This window comes from Sarcophilus harrisii, chromosome 1, assembly GCF_902635505.1.
Source record: "Sarcophilus harrisii chromosome 1, mSarHar1.11, whole genome shotgun sequence".
Taxonomy (NCBI): Eukaryota; Metazoa; Chordata; class Mammalia; order Dasyuromorphia; family Dasyuridae; genus Sarcophilus; species Sarcophilus harrisii.
Genome location: NC_045426.1, coordinates 358,111,385 through 358,138,124, shown reverse-complemented (window position 1 = coordinate 358,138,124; position 26,740 = coordinate 358,111,385). Strand labels below are relative to the sequence as shown.

At 32.4% G+C, this 26,740-nt stretch overlaps 1 protein-coding gene across 1 annotated transcript in view; it reads left to right on the top strand.

Moving 5' to 3' along the window:
• The window catches only part of DCC (DCC netrin 1 receptor), a 1,389,687-nt gene that overhangs the window by 1,006,292 nt on the left and 356,655 nt on the right, over positions 1 to 26,740 (top strand). The window contains exons 10-12 of the mRNA XM_031946063.1: positions 13,733 to 13,881; positions 19,342 to 19,480; positions 26,561 to 26,610. Coding sequence (XP_031801923.1) covers positions 13,733 to 13,881; positions 19,342 to 19,480; positions 26,561 to 26,610 — 338 coding nt within the window. The remainder of the gene's footprint in view (positions 1 to 13,732; positions 13,882 to 19,341; positions 19,481 to 26,560; positions 26,611 to 26,740) is intronic.

Below are 26,740 nucleotides of genomic sequence, written 5' to 3'. Positions count from 1 at the left end.
TACTATATGTTCTATAGTATTCTATAAAGTAAGTAAATTCTATAAAGAGAAAGTAAAGAAAAATTGTAATATTGTTGGATAGAAAGGAATTTGTATCATAAAAAGGTAGAAAATGGAGAATCAGGAAAGGTTGAAGGAGGTATTTATTCTGAGCTTTGAAGAAAGAAAGGGATTCTAAGAGATGGAGATAAAATGGAAGTACACATTCCAGGCATGAATGAGAGCCTTTGCAAAAATATAGAGGTGAAAGATGCAAAGCTGTTTGTGAGGAGGGTAGAGAGAAGAGGAAGGGGAACAACCATTTGTTATGTGCCAGGGACAGTGCTAAGCACTTTTTAAAACTTCCTCTTGAGGAACAGCAAGTTGAACCATTTTAGTATACCATAGTCTTTGGGAAGGGGAACAACATGTAATAACTGGAAACATAGCCTAAAGTCAAATTATGGCAGCATATAAGTATCAATTATTCTAACGATGGGTAGGATGCACTGGATGAGGAAAGAGATGTGGTTAGACATGTGTTTTAGAAATATAACTTTGGCAGCTCTGTGGAGAATGGATTGGGGAAGCAATACATTGAAGGGAATCTCCTAATTTTAAAGGAAACTATTCCATTAGTCCAGGCAAAATGTTATAAGGACCTGAACTACAATGGTGAGATATGCAGTGGAAAGAAGGGGATATGTGAGATGCTGTGAATATAGAATTGAGTATTATCTGGCAACTTACCAAATAGGGGGACAAGAAAATTTAAGAAGGTAAAAATAACTTTGGGATTGTCAATCTTTTAGACAGAAAAGATGATGATACCCTTGATAGAAGCAGGGAAACTCGGAAGAAGGAAAGGTTGGAGAGAAATAAATGATGATGATGATGATGATGATGATAGACAAATAGAGACATGCAGGGAAATAGAAATCATTTGCATAGAGAGAATAATTAAACCAATGAGAACAGACGATCTTTGGGATTTTCATGAGTTTCTAAGGCTAAAAATATGTATTACTTTCTAGCCAATTTAGTCATTATGTTCTCTAAGTCTGCTAGAATAGACCTTGAATTAGAGATATAGTCTCTTACCAGATTCATACTTAAAACCTTCCCAGATTTGTGTGGTAATACATGCTATATTCATGAAATGTTTGATGCTTTACAAAGCTATCACCTTAAGAACAGATATTATTTACCCCATTTTAAAGAAGAGGAAAAATAAGAAGAAATAAAAGATGAGGAAACTGAAACTGAGTCAGGGAGATTGGTTGACCCCACACAAATAAAACAAATCCCTGAGGTATAATATAAACCCAAGGGTTCTCATATCCTTGCAGAGCTCTTTGCTGATTCTAAATATGGCAGTGCTTCTACTTTTGTGGCCATAGCCTTTGAAATGGAGTTATCTTCATACTGCTATCAACAAGATCTTATTGTTGTTTGTTTTGTTGATTGCATGTTAATTTCTTCTAACACTCATTTTTTTCCATTTTGCCATCTAACTCTTTTTTATTGGTAAAAATTTGGTTGAGAATAGCAGTTCTACTTATTTCCTGATATCTTCTTAAGATATAATTATCAGAACAAGAAGATGATAGATAGAACAGCCTCCCAGAAATGCTCAGCTATTTGAAGTCCCTTAACAAAACTATATCCTACTTTCTTGCCAGCTTTGCACACTAATTATCCAGTCCCTCCCAGTGGCATGGAAGTTTGTAGTCTATTTCCGTCACTGTATTATTTGTATCTCCTTCTTTCCTATCATGTATGTCTCCTTTGTATGATTATGGATTTCAATACTAGTGAATAATCTTTTCATGTACTAGCTTAGCACTAGTTTAGCATTCTCTTCATTCCTTCTAACCCACTTCTCTGGAACAAGAGAGGCCCTTCTATTACTGTATATTCTATTCACGAGTGACATCTCACTAAATCTCATTAAGCTTATATTTAACTCCCAGTGCTAAAATCTCAAGTTTATTACTCAAACTGTGAAAGTGCAAGAAATCGTACATAGCAGATTTTACAGTTTCCTTCCCTTGTATCATCTCATCTTAACAGATATCTCAGTGTGCACTATTCACACCAGCTTGTCTTGAAAAAAATCACTTTGTCAGTGAAATACAATCTCTTCCATTATACTTCTAATTCACAGAAAATGGTGTAGAGAATGTAAGCAATAATCTAGATAATTCAGACCCAAAACTTGCTCCTCTTTCACTTCTTTCACTTCTTCACATTTTGCTGTTATTCTGTACAATGTATTCCTGGTTCTGCTTGTTCACTTGTATAATTTCATGTAAATTTTTCCAGGCCTTTCATATAAACAGCTTGTTCATCATTTTCTATGTAACAGTAATATTTCATTACCTTCATATACTACAACTTGTTCGGCCATTCCCCAGTTGATGGGCATTTTCCAATCTTTGCCACCCCAAAAAGAGCTTCAACAAATATTTTTACATGTGTGGATCCTTTTCTCTTTTTATGACTTCCTTGGGATACAGGCCTAGTAATGGCACTTCTGGTCAAAGGGTAGACATATTTTTATAGCCTTTTGGGCATAGTTCCAAATTGCTCTCCAGAATGATTAGATCATTTCACAACTCCACCAACAATGCATTAGTGTTCCAATTTTCCCACATCCTCTCTAACATTTATCATTATCTTTTCCTGTCATTTTAGCTAGTCTGAATGGTGTGAGGTGGTACCTCAGAGTTGTTTTAATTTGCATTTCTCTAGTCAATAATGATTTAGAGCATTTTTTTTCATATGACTATACAAGGATTTGATTTCATCATCTGAAAATTTCTGTTCATATCCTTTGGTCATTTATTAATTAGGGAATGACATTTTTATAAATTTGTCACAGTGCTTTATATATTTTAAGAAGGAGAACTTTATCTGAAACACTGGCTATGAAAACAATTTCCCAGTTTTGTATTTCCTTTTTAATCTTATTTCTGTTGGTTTTATTTGCACAAAACATTTTTCCAAAATGTTCTTTAGTTCTTCTTTGGTCATAAATTCCTTCCTTCTCCAAAGATCAGATAAGCACATTAGAAGAGCAAGGAATAATTTAACTATGGCAACCTTTATGCTGAAATCATGTACCCATTTTGACCTTATTTTGTTATAGGGTGTGAGATATAGATCGATGCTGAGTTTCTGACATATTATTTTTCAGTTTTCCCATCAATTTTTGTGAAACATTGAATTGTTATCCTAGAAGAAGATGAACCTCAGAAGTTAGGGGCTTATCAAATACTATATTACTATAAGCCTTGATTATTATGTCATGTGTATCTAACCTATTACCTTGATTTAACACTCTATTTATTAGTCTGTACCAAATGGTTTTGACAACTGCTGCTATAGTTTTAGGTCTGGTACTGTTAAGTCACCATCATTTGCATTATTTTTTCATTAATTCCCTTGATATTCTTGATTTTTTTGTTCTTCCAGATGAATTTTGTTGTTATTTTTTCTAGTTCTATAAAATACTTTTTGGCAGTTTGATTAGTATGGCACTGAATAAATAGACCAACTTAGACAGAATTATTAGCCTGTCCTACCCATGAGAAATTATTATTTTTCTATTTGTTTAGATCTGCCTTTATTCGTGTAAGAAGTGTTTTGTTGGTAGGCAGACACCCAGATATTTAATTTATGATGATTTCTGTAAGTTTATTTTATATCCTGAAACTTGGCTAAAGCTGTCAATTATTTCCTAGTAGGATTCCAAGTTAGTACTTAATAAAGTACTTTGTTGATTGAGTGATTGACCATGTTGTTGTGCTAGTTTGTCCTTCCATTTTAAAGAGAATCATGGCATCAGGAAGGTGACACCATAATATGCTGTTGAATAATATTTGAGGGAGGGAAGGCTGTTCAAGTCATACAGTCTCACTTTCTCCTTGAAAGTAGATCAAGAATAGATTTCAGGTTTCTTGCAGTCCCACCCCTTCATTTTGAAAATACCACATTGGTGGTATGAGTTAGAGCTGAGAACCAAACCTGATGATTACAAAAACTTGGCATTATAAAATGGAAAAATTCCACAAAAGGTATAATGGTAAAGTGACAAGACTCAGAAGCAGAATATCTGACTTCTAATTCTATCTCTGTTACTAAATAACTGAATGATTTGGATCCAGTTCTCCAAATCTGTCTTTTCATCTGTATGTTACAATTAGTAATCTAAAGCATTGCTAACATCCTTTCCAAATCTACCATTCTGTGATTTGTGAATTGAAATTTAATTCCAAATATATATTTTGAATGGGAATTGAGGTATATTTGATATAGTTATTTAAATGTATAGTTGTATATATGTATATAGTTATATATAAGAGAACTCAACTTTTAAATAAATCAAGCTGCTTCTCTGATTCTAGTTCTACATAAAAAAAGCTGTTTTAATGTCTTAAAAAGAATATCCTGAAGAAGTCAAAGTTGCTTGTAACCAGTGTTTCATCTTAGCTCCACTAACAATGTACTTTCTGACTAAAATATTCTCATACAGAGAGTGTTTTCTGAGAACATTTTTTTCCTCTTTTATAAAAATACATAGTGCATCAATTTTCTCGGAATTAATCTTTTTTTCTACAAGATTTCAAATACATGAATAAAAGGAAGAATAAAGTAGATGTTTTGTATACAGTGCACAAAGTCCATGCCTTTGTTTTTGCATCCACACATGGCTGAGTTAGCAGTTTTTACCTGAGATGTCTGTTATCTTATGCTCATATAAAATAGAGGGTTAAATGTATTTTCCAGAACATTCAGACTTATATAGCAACAAAGATGCATTTCTTTGTTGTGGGAATATTCCCTTTTAACACAGTTTGGGAACCAGATCATCCAGCTAATTGTTTTTACTCTCTCCACTTAGCATAGAAGACACTTCCTATTATTTCCCAGGTAAAATCAAGAGATTTGTCTTCACTAGAGTTTTCAACCTTTTTTTTTTTCTTTCAGAGGCTCCTTGGCAGTCTCATGGAGCTAGGTATGATTATTATAAAGGTATTTTAATGTAGTCAATAATATACACAGTATTATAAGGATAAACATTGAGATTTAGTTATTCTTTAATTTCCAGATGCTAATTTAAAAAGCCACATTCTAAACTATCTTTGGGACTGACATTTAATTATTTCAATGATTTTGAGCAAAGCTCTTGAATGGACCTTTTCTTATCATGTTACAGTTTTAACTCCTTTTATTAAAAAAAAATCCCTCATTGAGTTTGATTAATAAAAATATATTTTCTATACTATTTTTTCTGAAAAAAAGCATTTTTAATTTTTATTTTGTTTGTAACATAATTTTAAAGAGTTTTCTAGGACACTGAAAGGTAAATGGGTTTGTTCATGGTCTTAGTACTAAAATGTCAAAGAGAGACCTTAAAAAATGCTTTCATGACCATATGTCTGACCATACTTCTGGTGAAACTATAGTACTAGTTTGTATTTAATGTCAAAAAAGTACTATATGATTTATTAGATTATTATGTATATTATATATGCATATAAGTGCATGTATTATAGATAATATATGATAAACACATATGTATGTATTATATATACACATTTGAGCTTAGGTGTATCATGTATTTCATTTAACACATTTATAAAGGTTAGATATTATAAAGATATCATATTTATTTATAATATCCCTTTTATTGCATGTGAATATATAAGTATTTACACCTTTATTAATATATGAATTATATTATAGTATATGTTTGTGTTACAATATATTATTACATTATAGTATATACCTATATACTTATATAAGTCTATTATATATTTTATATACCTATAATATATGAAAAGAGAAACATGTTTATATGTTTATAGCAAAGTAATATTCACTCTAAAGTGGCCTGGCAGATAGATCATATTAAAACCAAATGGAAAATAAAAAGTTGATAGACATTAAATATAACCAAATTTTGTCAGGTTCATTTAGATCAGAAATAGAAACATACCCTGTAGTACTGTGCTTCTTTCTTGCCAAATTACTGTCACATCTCCTAACTACATACAGTTCAGACAAGAAGGGGTTTCATTATGCTAATAATTACATTGCCTGCAGGCTTTTTGAAGTTGTCTACCCCATACAGAATAGAAACAGATTTCATATAAATATCATTAAAACTGTTAACTACAGGAGAAAAAAAAATAAAAGAAGCAATCAGAATATGTACTGTATTATCAATAAATCTAAGTCATCTCCCAAATAGCTTGCATTTGAAATGTGTTCAATATGGAATCAATCATTGAAACCTACTGTTTAAAGAAGTAGTGTCAAAGATGTAGGTAACTAGAGATAATTGCTGAGCCATGGCTGTCTGCCATTATAACAGAAAACGGCCTCCAACTCTGAAACCAGCAATCAAACAATCAAAGGGTGAAGAACCCAAATCTATATATTGGGAAAGCAGTGGATAAATACTCAAGAGATCTGGCTTCATAGTCTGGCTTCAAACTATTCACTGTATGACCTTGGAAAAAATCATTTAACCTTTTTTGAGACTCAATTTCCTCTTTGATCATATAAACAAATAGCATTAGATGATGTCTAAAATTCTTTCCAACCTTTAGGATTCTTAGTTCCCTTAACCAAAATTGTATATATGAAAAATAGTTTATCATTTGAGTGTAAACCTATGAAGCAAGAATGTCAAAGGCATTTTTATTTGATTTGTTTCAAAGAAATGTGATTTGGTGCCTGTTGTATTGATGATTTAGAGATGTTTGCATCCATTACAGTGAATGGTCACTGTGAAAAGATTTTAAATATTCAAGTGTTTGATAGCACACTTCGTGACACTCACATTTGTCTTCATTTTGGATTCCTAGTTGTGCAACATCAGTCTAATGATAAAGAGCTAGGCTCATTTGCACAACATCATGTCCTAGGCCTCCTAAAGGAGTTCTGCAAAGTGAATTTATTTGCATTCTTATGGAGATGACTCTCATTTTAATCTGCAGAGTTTGTTTTAGAAAAAAAAAGACAATACATATTTCAAGTTTTTACCATGCATAGATATCTCTGGACAATAGAGGGAGTGGGAGAGAGAAGGACAGATAAGGGGAGGGCAGGGGGGAGGGCGGTATCTATCTATCTATCTATCTTTCTATCTATCATCTATTATCTATCTATCTATATTTATATAGATAGATAGATATATGAGAGAGGGAAAGAGAGAGAGGGAGAGAGGAGAAGAAAGACTGATAGAGAGAGATTCAGACACATATGTAAATAAACACTCAGAGAGAGAGCAACACACAGAGAGACAGAGACAAACAGATAGACAGAAATAGAGTGACAAGAAGGAAAGAAGGAAGGAAAGAAGGAAGGAAGGAAGGAAGGAAGGAAGGAAGGAAGGAAGGAAGGAAGGAAGGAAGGAAGGAAGGATGGATGTATGCAAAGGAGGGAAGCATGAGGAGAGGAAAGCAGAGGAGAGGAGGGAAGAAGTTTCCTTATGATTTCTTGTATATCAACAAGTATTAACATGTTAAAAGCTAAAACCATGAATCAGAGATTTGTGACTTTGCTTGGGCTTAAGATAGTTAAAAGGTTAAATTAAAGTTCATGGAGGAAGGTAAGTGTACATTATTCAAATTGATTATGGTTGATTAAACATTGAAAATATCACATTATATTCACAGAATGGTTTGCTTTTTCAGGACAAACTGTGAATATCATTGTAGTTTTCATTCATTGATAACATAAATTATTATGTCACTCGTTAAAGGCAATATAATTTATTTAATGGCTGTATAGATTAAGAGATCTGAGTCTCTTAATGGCAGTAATGACTTAGAACTTGAAAACACTTCATCCAGGTTGTTACTTTCAGTCACTAGCATTTTGAGAAGTTAATTAATTATCTCAAATTCAAACAATTAATACCATGTCTTAAAAATGAAATCTCCTGCCTCTTAATCCCTTAATTCAGAGCACTTACATATATATGTGGTTAAAGGCATATAATCAATAATGCTTTGTAAGAAAAATAATAATTTCCCCATTTTCCCTTCTTCTTTACATTTATATTAAATAAAACTGTAATGATAATAATAACTAATACACATCTATGTATAAATATGTCATTTACTATGTGTCAGGCACTGTGACTTTACAATTATTATTTCACTTGATCCTCACAGTAGTGGCAAGTGTTATTATTAATATCCACATTTTGAGATAGGGTAGCTGATGCAAAAAGAAAATAGTTGACTTGCTCAGAGTCACAGCTAATAAATGTTTGAGTCTTGATTTAAATTCAGATCTTCCTGACTTTAGGCTCTATCTTCAGAACCTGACTTTAATTTCTATTACCTGTACCATGAAAGTACTAAAATATATGTTGGAAGAATACTGTTTCTTATGTAAATAATGGTGGGGACATGGGGGCCGAGGAGGAGCATGACATTTCTCTGTATCATGTGGGAAACATCATTTGCTTCCAGGGAGACAGATAGGTGATATAGTGGTTAAAGTGTTGAATCTGGAGTCAGAAAGATGTGAGTTTAAATCTAGTCTCAGATATTTTCTAGCTGGTATGTCCCTTGTGGTTATTTTGCTTCTATTTCAGTTTTCTCAACTATAAAATGGGGATAATAATAATAATACCTACACAAATTGTTGTGAGAACAAAAGGGAAAATATTTATAAAACACAAGTAAATATTTGTAAAACACTTAGTATAGTTACAGCCTAGAGGAGGCTCCATAAAAATGTTTATTCCTTTCCTTCCCTCTTATCTTCAGATGGAATTCTGCTAATTTTGTAAGGTTTTTGAATATTTAGAGGATGTCTGTTTGGAATGATTGTGATTGGTAGGTTACTTCCCTGGATTATGCATATCTTCAGAAATCTTTCCATTATTTCAATAGTTAGCTTCTATAAAGAGAAATTGGATACAGTTTGTGAGAAAATTGTCCAGCTTCTTGTGCCCCCATTTGGGGTTATTTTGTTGTTTGTTTATTTGTTTTTTTTGTCAAGATATTGGGGTGTTCAGCTATTGTATTCTCTTGCTCATTTTACCGATGAGAAAACTGAGGCAAGCAGGGAACATAGATAGACAGACAGACAAATAGACACAGATATATATATATATATATATATATATATATATATATATATATATATATATAGAGAGAGAGAGAGAGAGAGAGAGAGAGAGAGAGAGAGATTTGTATGCATTATATATATCCATACATATATGTTTGTGTAAACTCTATAGAATCTTGTGTCCATAGAATAGAAGAAGAAAGCACATTCATAAATGACAAACATTCGTTAGCCCTAATAAAAACGCTGTGCCTTGATTTTGGATGTTACAAGAGGGTCAAAGTACTCAGACATTGTCAGATTTGCTGTAGAAGGGATCCTGCATTTATTAGAAGAGTAGTTCTCTGAGATTTTCCCCCCAATTCCCAAATATCATGATTAAATATCCTGTGGTGAAGAGTTCACCTATAGATTTGTAAAATTATGAACCCCTGGAAATTAGCACTAGCAGCAATTGCTGACAGGTAATAATGAACAAGATCAAGGTAGAGGACCTTAAACAGGAAAAACAGATGGTCAGGTTGACAACAGAAGTGCACTATGAGTCCTAATTAATAATGCACTAATTCATCTTTTTGCTGGACAATAGTTCTGACATATCCATAACACATATTTTATACATGTAAATAAATTAATCTACATATTAAAACATATAGCATTGTTCTCTTGGAATATTTTCACACTAATCACTAATTTCAAAATTGCCATGCTATATAACCACAAAAACTTGGAAAAGGAAAGGCGTCTGAATATCTGTGAACATTTGAGGACCTTGTATTAGTTTAAAAAAGGAAGAGGGGCAAATAGAGAAAAGAGAGCACATGCCCAGTATTACTATAATGACACTACTACAATTTACAGTCATATGATTTTGGGATCAGCAAACTATGACTTATAGGTTAAATCAAACCATTCTGAGTCAAGGTCCTGCCAAAACAGGGAAGAGGGTCAGGTTTGACCTGCAGGCCATAGTTTGACATCCTCTTCTAATAAGCCATTGTTTATTAATCCCCAAGATGCCATCAAAATTTTCTGAATTTAAAATTTGGAGAGATGGATTTAAATTTCAGTTCTGTTACTTTGTGTGTGTGTGTGTGTGTGTGTGTGTGTGTGTGTGTGTACTCGCATGTGTGTTTATGGAGAGAAAAAGAAAGAGACAGGGACAGAAACAGAGAAACAGAAACACAGAGAGAGACAAAGAGAGACAGGAACAGAGACAGAAACAGAGAGAGAGAGAGACAGAGTCAAAGACAGGGACAGATAGACAGACAGACAAAGACAGACAAGAACAGACACAGAGACAGAGACAGGCACAGACACAGAGAAACAGACAGAAACAGAGAGAGGCAGAGACAGAGACAGAGACAGGGACAGGGACAGAGAGAGAAACAGAGACAAATATACATACAAACAGATAGACCTTGAAAAATTCAATTAGTTCCCTGTTCCTCAATAAAATAAGGCAGGGAAGGGGAGAATGAGGACTACCTGACCTTTGCTGTCCTTCTGATACTATGTGCAAATCCTTGTTTTAACTCTTGTGTTTATTATAAATGTGAACCATTGTCTCAGTATTCAAGTAATAAAGTGAAAAGATTCTGAAAATGTTATTGACTCATTTCTTATGATGAATTCCATACAGATTCTTCAGTATAGAAAATATATAAAGAGATCTAGATTTAAAATCAGAAGATATATTTAAATGGTAGTTCAATTTTTTACTACCTCTTAGATGTTGATAAAATGAGAGGGTTGAATCAAATCATCTTTATGATCCTTTCCTTCTATTTTTTTCTATTTTGCTACAATTATGTTTTAAAATCATAAACACCTGCAAAAATTCAAATTTCTATAACCAATAATTTCATCCCACAAACAAATACACCTACTGTACAAAAAGTCAAAATCTTGGCTCATTCTTTCATTCAGTATAGTATCAAAGTAAGGAATTTATGTTTCACTTTCTTGCCTTGATTTATTTTATCATTTTCTTTGAGCCTGTATAGAAACTTTAAGCTCATTATAAAAACTGATCATGTGGCTGGTGTTTTGTTTAGGTCAACAGAAGTGTTTTAACTAGAGTTCTATGACAGGGTTTTCCTCAAAATACTGAAATTTAGAGGGATGGACTATCTCTCCTATTTGTGTGCTGTCTTATCTTTTCATCCTATTTCTGTCATGGGGGGTTCCTATCTTTCTTCTAAATGTCCCCAGGAATTATTTACATATGACAGCATTCCCATCTCCTGGTGTTCATTATCCTCCTTTTGGAGGATCATCCTTCTCCTTTATGGACCTTCTTGGATTCTCTTGAATTTTCTTTATGTTCTGGAGATAGAGATAATCATCACTATAACTTCTTCCAGGACAACACTGCCCGCTCTAGTTCTCTTTCTAACTTTTGCAGGTATCTAAGACAAAAAGACAGATTACTGTACAGTTGGGTTCAAGCTGGACTTTCAATGGGATGCATCACCCTTACTCTGATATACCTGTTCTCAAACACTAGTGCTTAATATGAAAGCCACCTTTATAATTAGGACTTGTAATTAGGAAGGCTTCGGTTCCCACTTAATTTCTTTCAATCTCAGTTTCTTCATCTGTAAAACAGTGATAGAAATAGAACCTACTTGCCACAGTTTTTGTGAGGATAAAATAAGATCATTTTTTATAAAGTATATTGTAAAATTTAGAATGGTAAATAAATCTCAGCTAGATAACTCTAGTCTGGTGAACCCTGGGGGTAAAATTGTAAGGCATTTCAATACACCAATGAAGCTTCTGACCTAGTCCAGTCTGGCTTCCCATATCCCTTCTTTTCTTATTGACAGATTTGGTCAGAAGTTAAAAATTGCAATAATTTATTTTTGAAGTCTTTGAATTGATCTCTTGAAGGTAACTGTAATGAAGGACCTTGAAACCTCTCTTTTTTTGAATATTATATATGGGTAATTTTAGAAGCAACACAGAGAGGGGGTAGGGAGGAAGTGAGCAGAGAAAGGAGAGAGTGGGGGAAGGAAGGGAAGGAGGGAGGGGAAAGGAAAAAGAAGGGAAGGGGGAGGGAGAGAGTTTTCCAAAATCTAATTTGAGAAAGAAACCTGTATTTAAATAAGACACTATTGTCCTGATTCCCTTCGATTACTGTGTGAGGAGACTTCAAAGATTAGTATCTCAAAGGAGCAATTTTCTTCTGCTAAAAAAATACCAGAGGCCAGATGATCTTGGGGAAACTCTCCACTGTCAAAAGGCCATTAACTAAAAAAGGCATTCTTGAGGGTTGTATGGGTATGTATGTGTCTGAACATGCTTGCATGAGTGTATATTCATGTTGTTGATAGCCTTATGTATTGTATTTCATGTTCACAGTCCTTAATTTGGTGCTGTAGGTAGCCATGATGATGATGCAAAGTAATAATTCAAATATATAGTGTTAAAAAAAATAATAGCAACACACTTATCCCTTTCACATCACAGATTTCCCTGTTGCAATTTCAATATATTTCAAGTAGGCATATGAAATTAAATGGGAAATATTTGGGAGTTTTGTAGAAGCTGAAGATAATATGCAAAGACCAGCAGATGACACAGAACCTACGACCAAATACTTAACCCAAATTTGTTAGTAAAGTATCATAAATACCCCGTAAAAGAAAAAGAAAAAAATTGGACTTCTTCTTTTATACAAAGAGAGGGAGAAAATACTTAACACAGATTTTCCAATTCATTGGAGCATCATGAACCTAACCCCTACATTGCAGAAAGGGACAATTGTACATGAGACATGATAATTCCATGGAAAACATTACAAAAACCAGGGGTCTAGATGAAGCTGTGGAGATGAAAGCCTTCAAGGAATTTCTCAGTAGATTTCTTCTTTCATGTGGCAGATGAGTAATGTCAGAATCAATCTAAAGAAGTGTTGTTGGCAAAACATTTAACTGACAAAAGGCCATTTAACATATTCATAAATTAGGATTGTTTACATATGTACTGCAAAGGTTAAACATTTGTTTGGTCTGAGAAATCTTAAGATTGTCAGAAACAGTTAAGTAATACCAATAATTTATATTTGTGTTTTATAGTAGTCAGCCACTCCTTTCCAATGCTGGGATATAAAAATGGTTGCAGATTATATGCTTATTTCATGGTTTAAACGTGTGTAATCTTAGGGGGAGGGATAGAAGGGCATCAGGACCTATGATTACTTTGGTGTAGAAAGTTTTCCAGGGAAGAAACCCTTGCTATAAAAACAACTCAGCAACTTTGTCTCAAAGGATTATTTAGGGCACTGAGAAGGTAAGTAATTTACCTTAAATCACACAGATGATATGTATCAGAAGTCTGGACGTGAACCCAAGCAAATCTCATGCTAAGTTCAACTCTCTTGCCATTACACCATGTCACGTCTAATATTTCACATTAGACATATATATATATATATATATATATATATATATATATAAAATCCTAATTTATAATATTTTAATAGATCTTTTACCACTAATTAATTTCTGGACTTTAGGGTCAGTGTGATGTGGTAAGAAGCACATAGAAGTTCAGATACCTATATACAAATAAATAAATAAACAAATAAACATATAATTTTGAGTAATGAGAAATTCTTAAAGTGTTTATTTATTTTTCTTGTCAACAGTACAAGTGCCAGGGCCAGTCGAAAATCTGCAAGCTATATCTACCTCACCTACCTCAATTCTTATTTCCTGGGAACCCCCTGCCTATGCAAATGGTCCAGTCCAAGGTTACAGATTGTTCTGCACTGAGGCTTCTACTGGAAAAGAACAGGTAGGCAAGAACATGAATCATAGCTTTGCATGCAGGAATGTGCTTGCGCTGGGAAAATGTTTAAGAAAAATCTTCCAGAAGCTGCATAAAGTGCTTAGCTCAAGTGAGTGAATTAACTGGATAGTTTATTAGTTTTAAAATAATTGTTATTGAAAGTTTGAGTAATTTAATTGGATTCAGGATTGCTGCAGTTACTTGGAACACAAGGAGCTAGGGAGGTAAATGGGCATTAGAACAAAGTCAATAGAGAAGATGCCAATTTTCTTATATGTGTAACAGATAATTGTTACTGTTGACTTCACACATGAAGAGGGAAATTATAAAAATCTTGGCATTAGACAGAGTCCATCTAAATTTTATTTTGAAAAAATTAAAATACTTATTTACATAATATACACTTAGACATACATACATATAATTCTACAGGTGATATGCACATTTGTTTTTTTAATAGCTTTTTATTGTTCCAAATACCTTCAGAGGTAGTTTTCAATATTCATCTTCACAAAACCTTCCATTCCAAATTTTTCTCCTTCCTCAAGAAAGCAAATAATATAATATAGATTAAACAAGTATAATTCTTCCAAACATATTTCCACATTTGTCATGCCATGCAAGAAAAAATCAGATAAAAAGGGGAAAAACACAAGAAATAAAAACAAGCAAACCAACAACAACCACAAAAGATGAAAATCTGCTTTGATCCATATTCAGTCTCTCTCTGGAGGCAGATGACTCCTTTAATGTGTACATTTCTTGAAAGGCAGTGTAATATAGGAATTAGAGCAATTTATATGAGCATGTATATTTTAGCAGTTTTGAAAAAGTGGGAAAAATAATAAAAGTTAACATTTATATAACATCTTCAAATTTGCAAAATGTTTTGCATAGAATATAGAAATATTAACACAGAGGTCACAGTCTTCATCAGTGTCAGCCTCTTGAAAGTCATTTCCATTTCTAATTATTTTCTATGTGAAAGGGTCTATCAAATTCACAGCTATTACCCAATATATATACGGACAAAGGATAAAAACAGTTTTCAAATGAAGAAACATGATTGATTCACAAACCAGCTGAAAATTACTTAAAATCACTAACGATTATCTAAGTAAAAATTAAAGTAACTTAAATGTAAACCTCATACCCCTATAAAAATTAGTGTAGATGAGGCTATGGGAGAGGAAATAAAAATCTAATTCATATCTGGAAGATCAGTGACTTTCTTCCAGCCATCTTAGTAAACAATAAAGAATTATTGAAGAACATTTAGAGCTCCTATTTGTCTAAACTTTTCTTCTTATTCTTCTTTGCTGAATCATTATCTTTGTCATGACTATTAACTTTATATGTTCCCTAAGACTACCTGAGTCCTCTCCTTTTTTTAACTTTTCAATCTCTTAACTTGGGGATGTAATCAGGTCTCATGGATTTAATTATCAGATATATAAAGAATATGCCCAAATTGCTATCTCTAGCCCTAATCTTTCTCCCAATTTTCATTCCCATGATACCAATTAGATGGCTGTAGACATTTTAAGTTTAACAAGAACAAAACAAAACTCATTATCCCTTCTTCAGACTTCCCTAATACTGATATGTACACTATTCTCCCAGGCACTTAGGCCTGCAAATTCAGTGACTTCTTCAATGCACTTTGCAAATATAAAAGCTGCTACAAACTCTTGTCATTTCTTCTGTCACATATCCTGTCTGTGGTCCTGCTCTTCACAACATGCCCATCACTTTAATAAGGACCCTCATCATTTCTTTTGTAGACTATAGCAATAGTTTTTCAACTGGTCTCCCTACTTATAAGTTTTGGTTCATTTGAATTCATCTTCTACATCCAATTGTCAAAATTACTTTTCTAAAGTGTAGATCTAACCTTTTTATTCAACTACTCAATAAACTCCCTATTGCCTTCAAGATCAAATATAAATCCTCTTTTAAAACTTTTAAAAATTTCTGGCTAGCTTTTCTAAATATTACTGACAAAGCCTATCAGTAAGAGATAGAAAGAGAAATTCCATTTAAAATTACTATAGACAAAATAAAATACTTGGTGGTCTACTTGCCAAGACAACCCCAAGAACTATATGAATATAATTATAAAATACTTCTCACACACAAATCCAGATTGAAACAATTGGGAAAATATCAATTGCTCATGGGTAGGTTGAGCTAATAGAATGAAAATGACAGTTCTGCCTAAATAGGTTTATTCAGTGCTGTGCCAATCAAACTGCCAAAATTATTTCATAGAACTAGAAAAAATGATAACAAAATTCATCTGAAAGACAAAAAGGTCAAGAATATCAAGAGAATTAATGAAAAAAAAATACAAAGGATGGCGGCTTAGCATCACCACACTTAAAACTATATTACAAAGCAGCAGTCATCAAAATCATTTGGTACTGGCTAAGAAACAGAGTGGTGGACCAATGGAATAGATTAGATACCCATGACATAATAATCAGGACCTATAGTAATCTAGTATTTGATAAACCTGCAAACTCCAGCTTTTGGAATGAGAACTCACTATTTGACAAAAATTTCTGGGAAAACTAGAAAATAATATGTCAGAATCTTGGCATAGACCTACATCTCACCCTTACCAAAATAAGGTCAAAATGGATACATGATTTGGGAATAAAGAATGATATCATAAACAAATTAGGAGAGCAAGGGAGAATTTACCTATCAGATCTTTAGGGAAGGGAGGGATTTAGGACCAAAGAAGAGCTAGACAACATTATGAAAGACAAAATAGACAACTTTGATTACCTTAATTAAAAATTAAAATTAAAAAAATTAAAAATTTTTGTATAAACAAAATCAACAGAAACAATATTAAAAGGGAAATATAAAGTTGGAAAAAAATTTACAACCAGTGTTTCTGATAATTTCTAAAATACTGTGTTTAATTTATAAAAATACAAATCTTTCCCCAATTAATAAATAGTCAAAGCATATATACAAACAATTTTCAGATGATAAAATCAAAGCCATGTATAGTCATATGAAAAAATGTTGTCAATCATTATTGCTTAGAGTAATGAATATTTAAACAATTCTCAGATTGGCTAAGATTAGAGGAAAATATAATGATGAATATTGGAGGGGATGTGGAAATACTGGGACACTAATACATTGTTGGTGGAGTTGTGAAATGATCCAAACATTCTGGAGAGCAATCTGGAATTATGTCCAAAGGGCTATAAAACTGTGTATACCCTTTGACCCAGCAGTGCCATTACTGGGTCTGTACTGCAAGGACACCATAAAGAAGGGAAAAAGAACTATACGTGCAAAAATGTTTATAGAAGCCATTTTTGTGTGTAGTACATAGAATTAAATTACATTGAATAGAATTAAAGTGTGAGAGAATTGGAAAATGAGTAGATGTCTATCAATTGGGTTATGACTGAGTAAGTGTGGTATGTAAAGGTAATGGAATATTATTGTTCTATAAAAAAATGATGATACAAAGACTTGGAAGGATTTACATGAACTGATACGAGTGAAACAAACAGAATTAGGAATACTTTGGATACAATAAAAGTAAAAACGTATAATGATCAACTATGACAGACTTGGTTCTTCTCAGTGATTCGGTGATCCAAAGCAATTGCAATAGACTTTGAACAGAAAATGCCATCTACATGCAGAAAAAGAACTAACTAACTAAAGAGACTGAATGCAAATCAACACCTACTATGTTCACTTCTTCTTTTTTTAAAATCTCTCCCATGGTTTTTTCCTTTTGCTCTGATTTTTTTCTTCCAATATCATTCATAAAGCAATTTATATTAAAAATAATCAAATTTACTAGGGATAAAAACTTCTGACATTTAAAACTCTAAAAAACTTATCACTTAATATTTTTCCTAGATTTTCACACTTTAATTCTATACCATGTAATTTAATTCTACGCACTCTATAATTAAGCTCCTGGCCCACTTGATTCTCATTACACATGACTCTGTGACTTCTCAGTCACTGTCCCCTATAAGTAAAGTGTTAATGAAGTATCCCCTTATTTCTACATACTAACTTCTTTGGATTACTTTGGGATTTCTCAAATCTCATCTTTAGGAGTCTTCTTCTGGTCTTCCCATTTGAGAGTGCCATTCCTTCTTTGATTATCTCACATCTACTTTATTTAAATCTTATATGTACCTAGTTACATACATGTTCTCTTCTTCATTAGAGTCAAGTTTCTTGAGGACAAATCTCTTTTGTCTTTCTTTTTTTAAAATGAAGTTTACATAGAAAAATGTACTAAAGGCTTAGTAAAAGCTCGTGCCTGTCTTGTCCTGTACCCACATGGCTTTGTTGTAGCTCAAGTAGAGGGGCATTGAAGCTATTTGTGTATGATACTGACAGAATTGATAATTTTGTTTACTTAAACTAAATTCATTGAGTTTTTAAAGGAATTAAATGATCATAAAACCTAATTTTCTCAATTTACTAAAGTTCACTATGTCAAGTATAAAACTTGCTAATAATATTGCACATTGGTAATTGAAATTTCCTATGTTGCTTTACATGATTTATTGCTTCCTCAAGTTAGGATCTGGATGACTCAAGGTCATCATTTTGAGAATGAAGTGATCTGCCATTAATGCATTACTTGTATCTCTATTCCAAATTACTTTAAAATGGCCTTTGGAGAGGGTCACTTATTTGCTAAGGAAGGTCAGTGATACAGTGGATAAAGTGCTACATTTAGAATAAGGTGGACCTATGCTTAAATCTAAATTCAAATATTTACTAGTTGTGTGAAATGTGTCACATGACAACTTTTCCATGCCTCAATTTGTTCATCTTTAAAATGAAGTAATTAGAATCAATAGTCTGTAAAAGACTCTTTTATCTCTACCTACTTGGTGACCTTCCATTCCTCAGTTATGATAAGAAAATAGAGTATTTTTTTTACTGACCTGCATCATAGAATTCTGAATATTTTAACCAAAATATTATTTAATGTCAATCAATATTATGATTTTGTTTTTTTTAAACATTTTATGTTTTATGTTAAAGTTTTAAAGTAGTAAATAAAGGTGGAATTTTATCCTCTTTTTTTCTTATGGTCTAATTCCTTCTGTAGCACAGAAGCCAATCTCTTTTCATTGAGTTAGTAAGCTTCTTTCCGGTCTTGAATCAACTTATGGAGAAAAAAAAACAGTAATGTATTGTGTAGTGTAAAGCAAATTGGAACTTAATGACTGTAAAAATAGTATAGTGATACATTAACAGGAGACTACAGAGGACAGTGCTTCAGTCAGGAATTCTCTGTTACAAGTTACCTTTTACAGCTACTCAAATAAAGATTTAAACTGTGTAGTTTGGTGAGCAAAAGTCTAATATCTAATCCATTTATTCCACAAAATGACTGCCATATCTGCTTTAATGTTCCTCTTAATAGCAATTTCTGCTTTTTTTTTATCTTCCCAGAATATAGAAGTTGATGGACTGTCTTACAAGCTAGAAGGGTTGAAAAAATTTACTGAGTATACCCTTCGGTTTCTGGCTTATAACCGATATGGGCCAGGGGTATCCACCGATGATCTCACAGTTGTGACACTTTCTGATGGTAAGTTAGAACTAGGAAAATCATATATTTTTTTAAAATAATGTTAAGGTAAAAGACTTAAACTTGTATAATTGTGATAGAGCCATTTCTAACAAATCTTGTATGAAATCTTTACTTTCCAATGGATAGAATAATCAAATCAAGAAAACCTGGGTTCAAATACCCAAATACCAAGTCTGACATTCATTAGCTATGTGACCCTGAACAATTCTAATCTCTTAAGCCTCAATTTTCCCATCTATAAAATGAGAAATTTGGATGAGATCATCTCTAAGGTCTGCCTTTGCATCTTTGATTTAATCCTTTCCAAAGTACACATAAAGATTAAAAGAAGATTAGACTCTCTTCAATCATACTTCCATTAAATGTTATACATTTATATGTATATATAATATGTATAAATATATAATATATGTATACAATTCTTTACAATTGTAATACTTAAATTCATCACTAATTAAGACATGAAAAAATGTACCGTTAGAAGGGACATTACAATGGACTGTTCTATGACTCTACCCAACATTCCCATGATTCTCCAAATAAAAAACTCTCTATATGGGTCACATTTTTCTTATTTATTTACTTTATACTATAAGTATAGACATGAACTATTTCAATTTTGTTATAAGGCCCTAGAATAATAGATAGTACATATAACAGTAGTGTTTACTAAATACTTTTTCATTCATTCAGAATCAGTGAATAATTCATTCTTCTGAAATATTTTTCCTCTTCTTTTGTTATCATTTGTTACTTTGTTATGAGGGATAGTTCATTGTATAGGAGAGAAAATAAAAGAATATATCTGGAAATAAAGGAAATATTAAAGTACATAAATGAAGCAAAAGGACTCAAAAAAAGGAGATTTTCTTAAATGCTACAAAAAAAGGAAATGAGAGGAAATCGATCTATTTCTTATAAATAAAAGTTTGGTGTGTGAAAAATAAAGAAAATTAGAGACAAGTGAATATTTAGAAACAATATGAAATTAAAGTAGAACATAGTCTAAAATATGAAGAGATGAGGAGAAAAGGGGTTGATTCAGAAATGCTATTGAAAAAGAATTTTCAGAATCTCATTATTTCTTACAGTGGCTATGCTCTGTGTGTGATGGTATGACTTATCGATACATTTGGCTTTTTAAAAAAATGAAGAAGAAGAAGACACATTGACTTCTTGTTCCTTTACTAACTCATATTTCTTAAACCTGGGCATATGGATATGAGTAGACAGGCTTCATAGCCTGTCAATAGAGCAAGGGAAGGGACATGTATCATTAAACAAAGTGAAAAGATGCCATGTGAAGTAAAGCATGTTATTGAAATGGATGATAGACTCATGTTCCCTGAACCCCTTTTCATGATACTATTTGCATTGCAGATTCTGGCTCATTTGCAGCTCCAACTTAAAAAAATTATTATTTCATATTTGACACCTCTTCAATATTATTTTTAAAGTAATTCTAATGCCCATCCATCTAATTCTCTTATCATTTGCTGTACAGAGTGGATCTTGGCAGAATAAATTACTTCACACTTATAATTATAAAAACAAAAGAAAACAAGTGAAAATGAATATTTTACATAATTTATGTAGATTTAATTCACACTATGAACTGTAATACTGTGGCCCTGTTCTCCACTTTGGTTTTAAATGTCATAAGTGAGAAAGATAGATTATTTCTCATTACCCAAAAAATTATCTTTTGGAAATGTTTCAACTCTTTAGGAATAACTACAATGTCACTGAAGAGAAAAGCTTTTAGGATCAGATTCTATTCCACACCAACAAACATGGAAAGCAAGCTACTTTTGTTACTGAAAAGATGCTGATCTTGTGTGTAGCTGCACAAGCCTTAAGCTATATCTCATCTACAGGCATGAATTTTGGTTGAATCAATTCACAACCAATCAGTTTAGCCAAACCAAATTAAAAATAAGATGTTGAAGACAGACAGGTGGCCCCATAATGTACAGAGTACCAGGCCTGGAGTCAGAAAGACTCATATTTCTGATTTCAAATATGATCTCAGACACATACTAGCTATTTAACCCTGGGCAGTCACTTAATCCTGTTTGCCTCAGTGTTCTCATCTGTAAAATGAACTGAAGAAGGAAATGGTGGACCACTCTAGTATTGTTCCAAGAAAACCTCAAATGAGGTTACAAAGAGTCAGATATAGCTGAAAAATGACTGAACAATAGCAATATTAAAGCACAATCACCGGAGCTTTTCTTTGTGAGTCTTTGCTATCTTATTGCAGCCACATACATCCCAATGTCTCTGTTCTCATAACATCTTATTTCTTTCTCCCTCAAAGGTATAACTCTAGAAGGAGAAAACTTAAATGAGCTTTAGCAACTTTTAACCAGAGTGTACTTATTGAATTCTCCTGTGACAATCTTTCTACTCTTATAGTGTGTTCTTAAAATTTTCCTTTCAGTAAAACTTTCACTGCCATTTTAATTATTTTGGGATTCATGTAGGTAAAAACACCTTCCTATATCTAACTCCTCGATATCATTGCTCCCGAGTTGACAATGATCTATAGCTTCAGTTATCACTGGTCTATTCTAATCTAATAAACAAGACTAACAAACTAAGTATTTAGCATAGATCAGGTTCCACATTGACTTTAAAGATATCATTCAGAAAAGTTTTCTGTCAATTAATAGTTATAAAAGAGTGCTATAGTTTCATCTAAAAACAAACACAATTCTTTCAGAGCAAAATAAATACAGGAGGCTACTGCAGATCTAGAAGTATTTTGAGATGTTAGTGGTCTGTGTCTAATGATGCTCATATTTTCTTTAACCAAACCACCAGATGTAGAACTTAAAATACTCCCAAACGTGCCATTTGGATGTATATGGCAGCAAGTCCAGAAACTATCTAAAGTACTTATGAACATAAATATCGTTTCTTAATATAAAAATCAGATCCCCCTTCAAAACAACAAAGCATCCCATCAGAACACATTTAAATTATTCTGTTCTGCCATATTGAGGGGAGTTTTCAAACCAGATATCTTTAATGAACCATTTGATAAATGATGAATAACTTGACATGTTAAAGAGCAAAGCACTAAACCAAGTCCTTCTCTCTGCCTTCTGCAGTTAAATGTTTAAGGAGCACGACATTAGACTATAGACTATTAGACTATAGACATTACCTATATAGTACATAGATATTGAGGTCCCTCTCCCTAACAAACACACACATTCATATAAATCTACACCTACATGGACACACAGACAATATGGTTAATTCCATTTATTTTTCTCTATTTTCACTACTTTGAATCAGGGTAGATAAATGGTAAGGAGAATTTAGAGATTGAAATATAGTCTAATTAAATACACTTTCATAATACATTCAGAGACAGCATACTACTGACTTCTATAGATTAAAAAATAGATTAAGTGCTTGCCCTTTCAAAATCTGTATGATAATCATGCAGGGAAAACACATTGGCTTTTTATGATTTTTAATGTCTTTATCATGCCATTATATTTGCATCTTATTCCTTGAAGCAAGATATTCCCAGGTCTTTTGAGATCTGGCAGCATAAAAAAGAAAAATCATACTTTGCCCTGTGGATTCTCAACCTTCTGCAGATGAGAAGCTAATAGATTTTTTATAAGCATGAGTAAAAACTCTTAACCACAAGCTAAATGGCACTCAAGGCCTATATAGGGAACATTATGACCTCAAAAATCTGATTACCCACTAGGACTGGAGTGTCTTCAATTAAATTATATCCTTAATATTTACTTTAATGTCAACAAGTGGTTATAAAAGAATTAGTAAAGGATTAGTAATTAGATATAATAAATTAATTTGAGTGAAAGTCAGGTCATATATAGATTAGCTGATAAATTACGCTATATTCAGGAAGATAAGTATATTATAATAGAGAAGCAGCTAGCAGAAATGGTGGACAAAATGCAGACTAAGTCGGGAAGACCTGAGTTCAGACACTACATAAGTTATGTGATTTTGGGCAAATAACTTAATCTCTTCCAGTTTAAGGTTCTTATAGTATACAATTGGGATAATAATAACACTTAATTTACAAAATACTTTCTTGTAGTATACATTTATAACAAACATATAGGCACATGTATATAAATATATAGATCCATACCTTAAAAATGTTTTATATGCATATAAATGTGTTTATATGTGTGTATAGTATGTATATATTGTATTGCAAACCCCAAAGTTCCATATAAATGCTGGTTATTATTGTTGTGTTTGTTGTTTATGGAAATCAGAGTATTATGATTTATGTAATTTGGGAATGCTTTTGTCATGCATCCTCTTCTTCTCACACTCTGTTTACATTTAAGGCATGGTATAATGTCATGTGGAGCTGCTCTTGAACCCAGAAATATCTGAATTCAAAATCTGTCACTTGAAATTGACTGACTCCATGCTTCTGACAAATCTTTTACCCCCTAAGTGCTTTAGACAGCTCTCAAGATTAGAAATTGCAGGGGATTTAGTTTTAGAATTTTAATGCTGTATTTATAGATAGTAAAAATATGTCAAAATCATATTTATATTTGCTGTGTCACTTTTCATGATCCCATTTGGGGGTTTTCTTGGCAGATATACTTTGGTGATTTGCCATTTTCTTCTCCAACTCATTTATCAGATGAGGAAACTGAGGCAAAAAGGGTTAACCAATCTTCCATGGATCACACAACTAAGATTCATAGAGAAGTATTATTCTTTTAAAAATTATAATTATTATTTTTTTTCCTGAAGCAATTATGATAAAATGACTTGCTCAGGGTCATACAACTAGGAAGGGATAAGTGTCTGAGACCAGATTTGAACTCAGGTCTTCCTGACTTCAGGGCTAGTGCTGAGAAGTATTATTCTAATAACTATAATAGCCACAGAAAGCACTATCTTGGAAGTAGGTGTGGGTATTTTGTGTGTGTGTGTGTGTGTGTGTGTGTGTGTGTGTGTGTGTGTAATATTGACTATGGAGTGAAGAAAGGAATAATGAAGGTATCTTTCTTTTCCCTGCTCAGCAAGAATATTCCTTGAGAGGAAGGTGAAAATTAAACTGAATAGTAGAAACAATGTTTCTTGTTCAGATATATTTGAAGTTTGGAATGTCAAAGTAGTTTTTGTTTTAAAAAGATAAATTATATTTAAGGATGGATAAGAGAGGAATTAAAAAAGAATTTTAACTTTGATTTAATTAGAATCTTAATCATTTTTAATAATAAGTTTGTACTCTCCTAAAAATCATTTTGCCTTTTGTGTTAGTATCATTTGAGTTACAGAAAAGTGTCAAGAATGACAGTTGGTAGTGACAGACTAAATGTATTTTTCAAAGAGCTGCTGTGTTGCTACAAGCAGTGTGTGTCTCTAGCATGCTGCTTTATGTACACACAACTAAAAATATGACATGAGTGGCATATCTGAATAGTTTACTTGCCCTATTTTTGAAAGGAAAATATTGCACAGAATGAATTAAGCAGTAGGGATAGAGGGAACATGTGTTTTTGCAAATGTAGAATACTCTCTAATTTAGTTTTTACTCAGTTTTCCAAGTATAAAAACTCTTTGTAATATAAAAATTAGTGCATATCCCTACATGATTATAATTGAATACGTTACATATTTTATTAAAGCAAAATAAATACAAAAAAAGACAATACTTGCTGTAAGTATAGATTTGCGTTATCCTATGAAAGGGAAACTATTATTCTAATCCATTGATTTGTTCATCGTTCCTGTTATTCCTTTTTTTTTTTTTTTTTTAATTTCATGTGATATAAATAGCACTGAACTTGTAGTCCAAAAAAACGGAGCTTTGCATTTAGTCCCTGGACTATACTTTAGTACTTACCAGCTGAATGACTTTAAATAAATCACTGAACTCTTCCAAGTCTTTCCTACTCTCTAAACAGGGCTTAATCTTATGTTAGAGTTGAAATTAGCAACAAATAAGATTAAAGTGAGTTTATTGTCATTATTCACGCAGATAATGTACATGTATTGAATGTGTAAACAAAAGGCACTGGCCAGGTGCTAATGAAATCTAGCATTTCTAGAAATATCAGTTTTTCAATTTAGAACTTTAAATGAAAAACAAGATATGAATGGTATCAAAAGAAACTAATCCAACATATTTAGAAATTAATTCAGAACATTCTATCAAATCTATGAATTTACTATTTGGCTATTGAAGAGAAGATTTGAGATTATATGTTTCTTTATATATTTACTGGCTAACAATATGGTTCTAATACAATTATAGTTTACTGATTCAGACACTGATACATTAGCTATTGAAAAATAGGATTCTATTATATATACTTCCTCTGATCCCTTAAAAGTAGCTGCCCTATTAGGAAAAAAAAAAATGGGGGGAAAGATGTATAAGAGGAGGTGAGTAAAGAAGAAAGGAAGGCTTACAATTTATTTAAAAGAAGGAAGTAAAAGATAAATTTTGTCCCAGAATAATTGAGAAGCTGACTATATGTATGCCACTAAAAATCAGCCTATTTCTCAGCACATTTCCTTAATTCATACCACTATGAATATGTACTGTGTTTCTTAGAATTTCTCCTTTCTCTATTTTAGAAGAGAAAAGAAATTGTATTAACAGGATTTAACAACATGGGTGACCATTAGAATGAAATATTCCATCATAAAAAGCATGCAGATCTTGAAATGCTCACCATTCGAAATAAAGTGAAGAAATCTCCCAAATGTTTTCATTTCTTTCCATTGGAAGAGAATCAGCTGAAAGCTGTAATTAAATGGCAGTATTTGGTGTCACATTAGGCACATTCTTGATGAACTGTTTCAGGGACTCCCTAGCTGAATTACTGATCCACTAAAAGGAAGAAGAAATGAACATATGCAGTCAGTTTTTATTTCTTCAGGGGACCTTTGAAGTGCCAGCTGAATTAAATGCATGATTATAATTAGATTACAAATACATCCCTGTCTTTCCAAAGGATTTTGTGTTTTTTTGACTTTGCTGGTAATCATTCTCTACTTGTTTTTTTTTGTTTGTTTGTTTTGTTTTGTTTTGTTTTGGTACAGTGCCCAGTGCTGCACCTCAGAACATCTCCTTGGAAGTGGTTAATTCAAGGGTAAGTCTACCTAGTGGCTATTCACATGTTCATTATCAGTTCATTTACATATCCAGTCACTAGCTACTTTTTAAATCATAAAAGATGAGTCATTCAATTCCATCAACATCCACCTTATTGGATAAAGTGG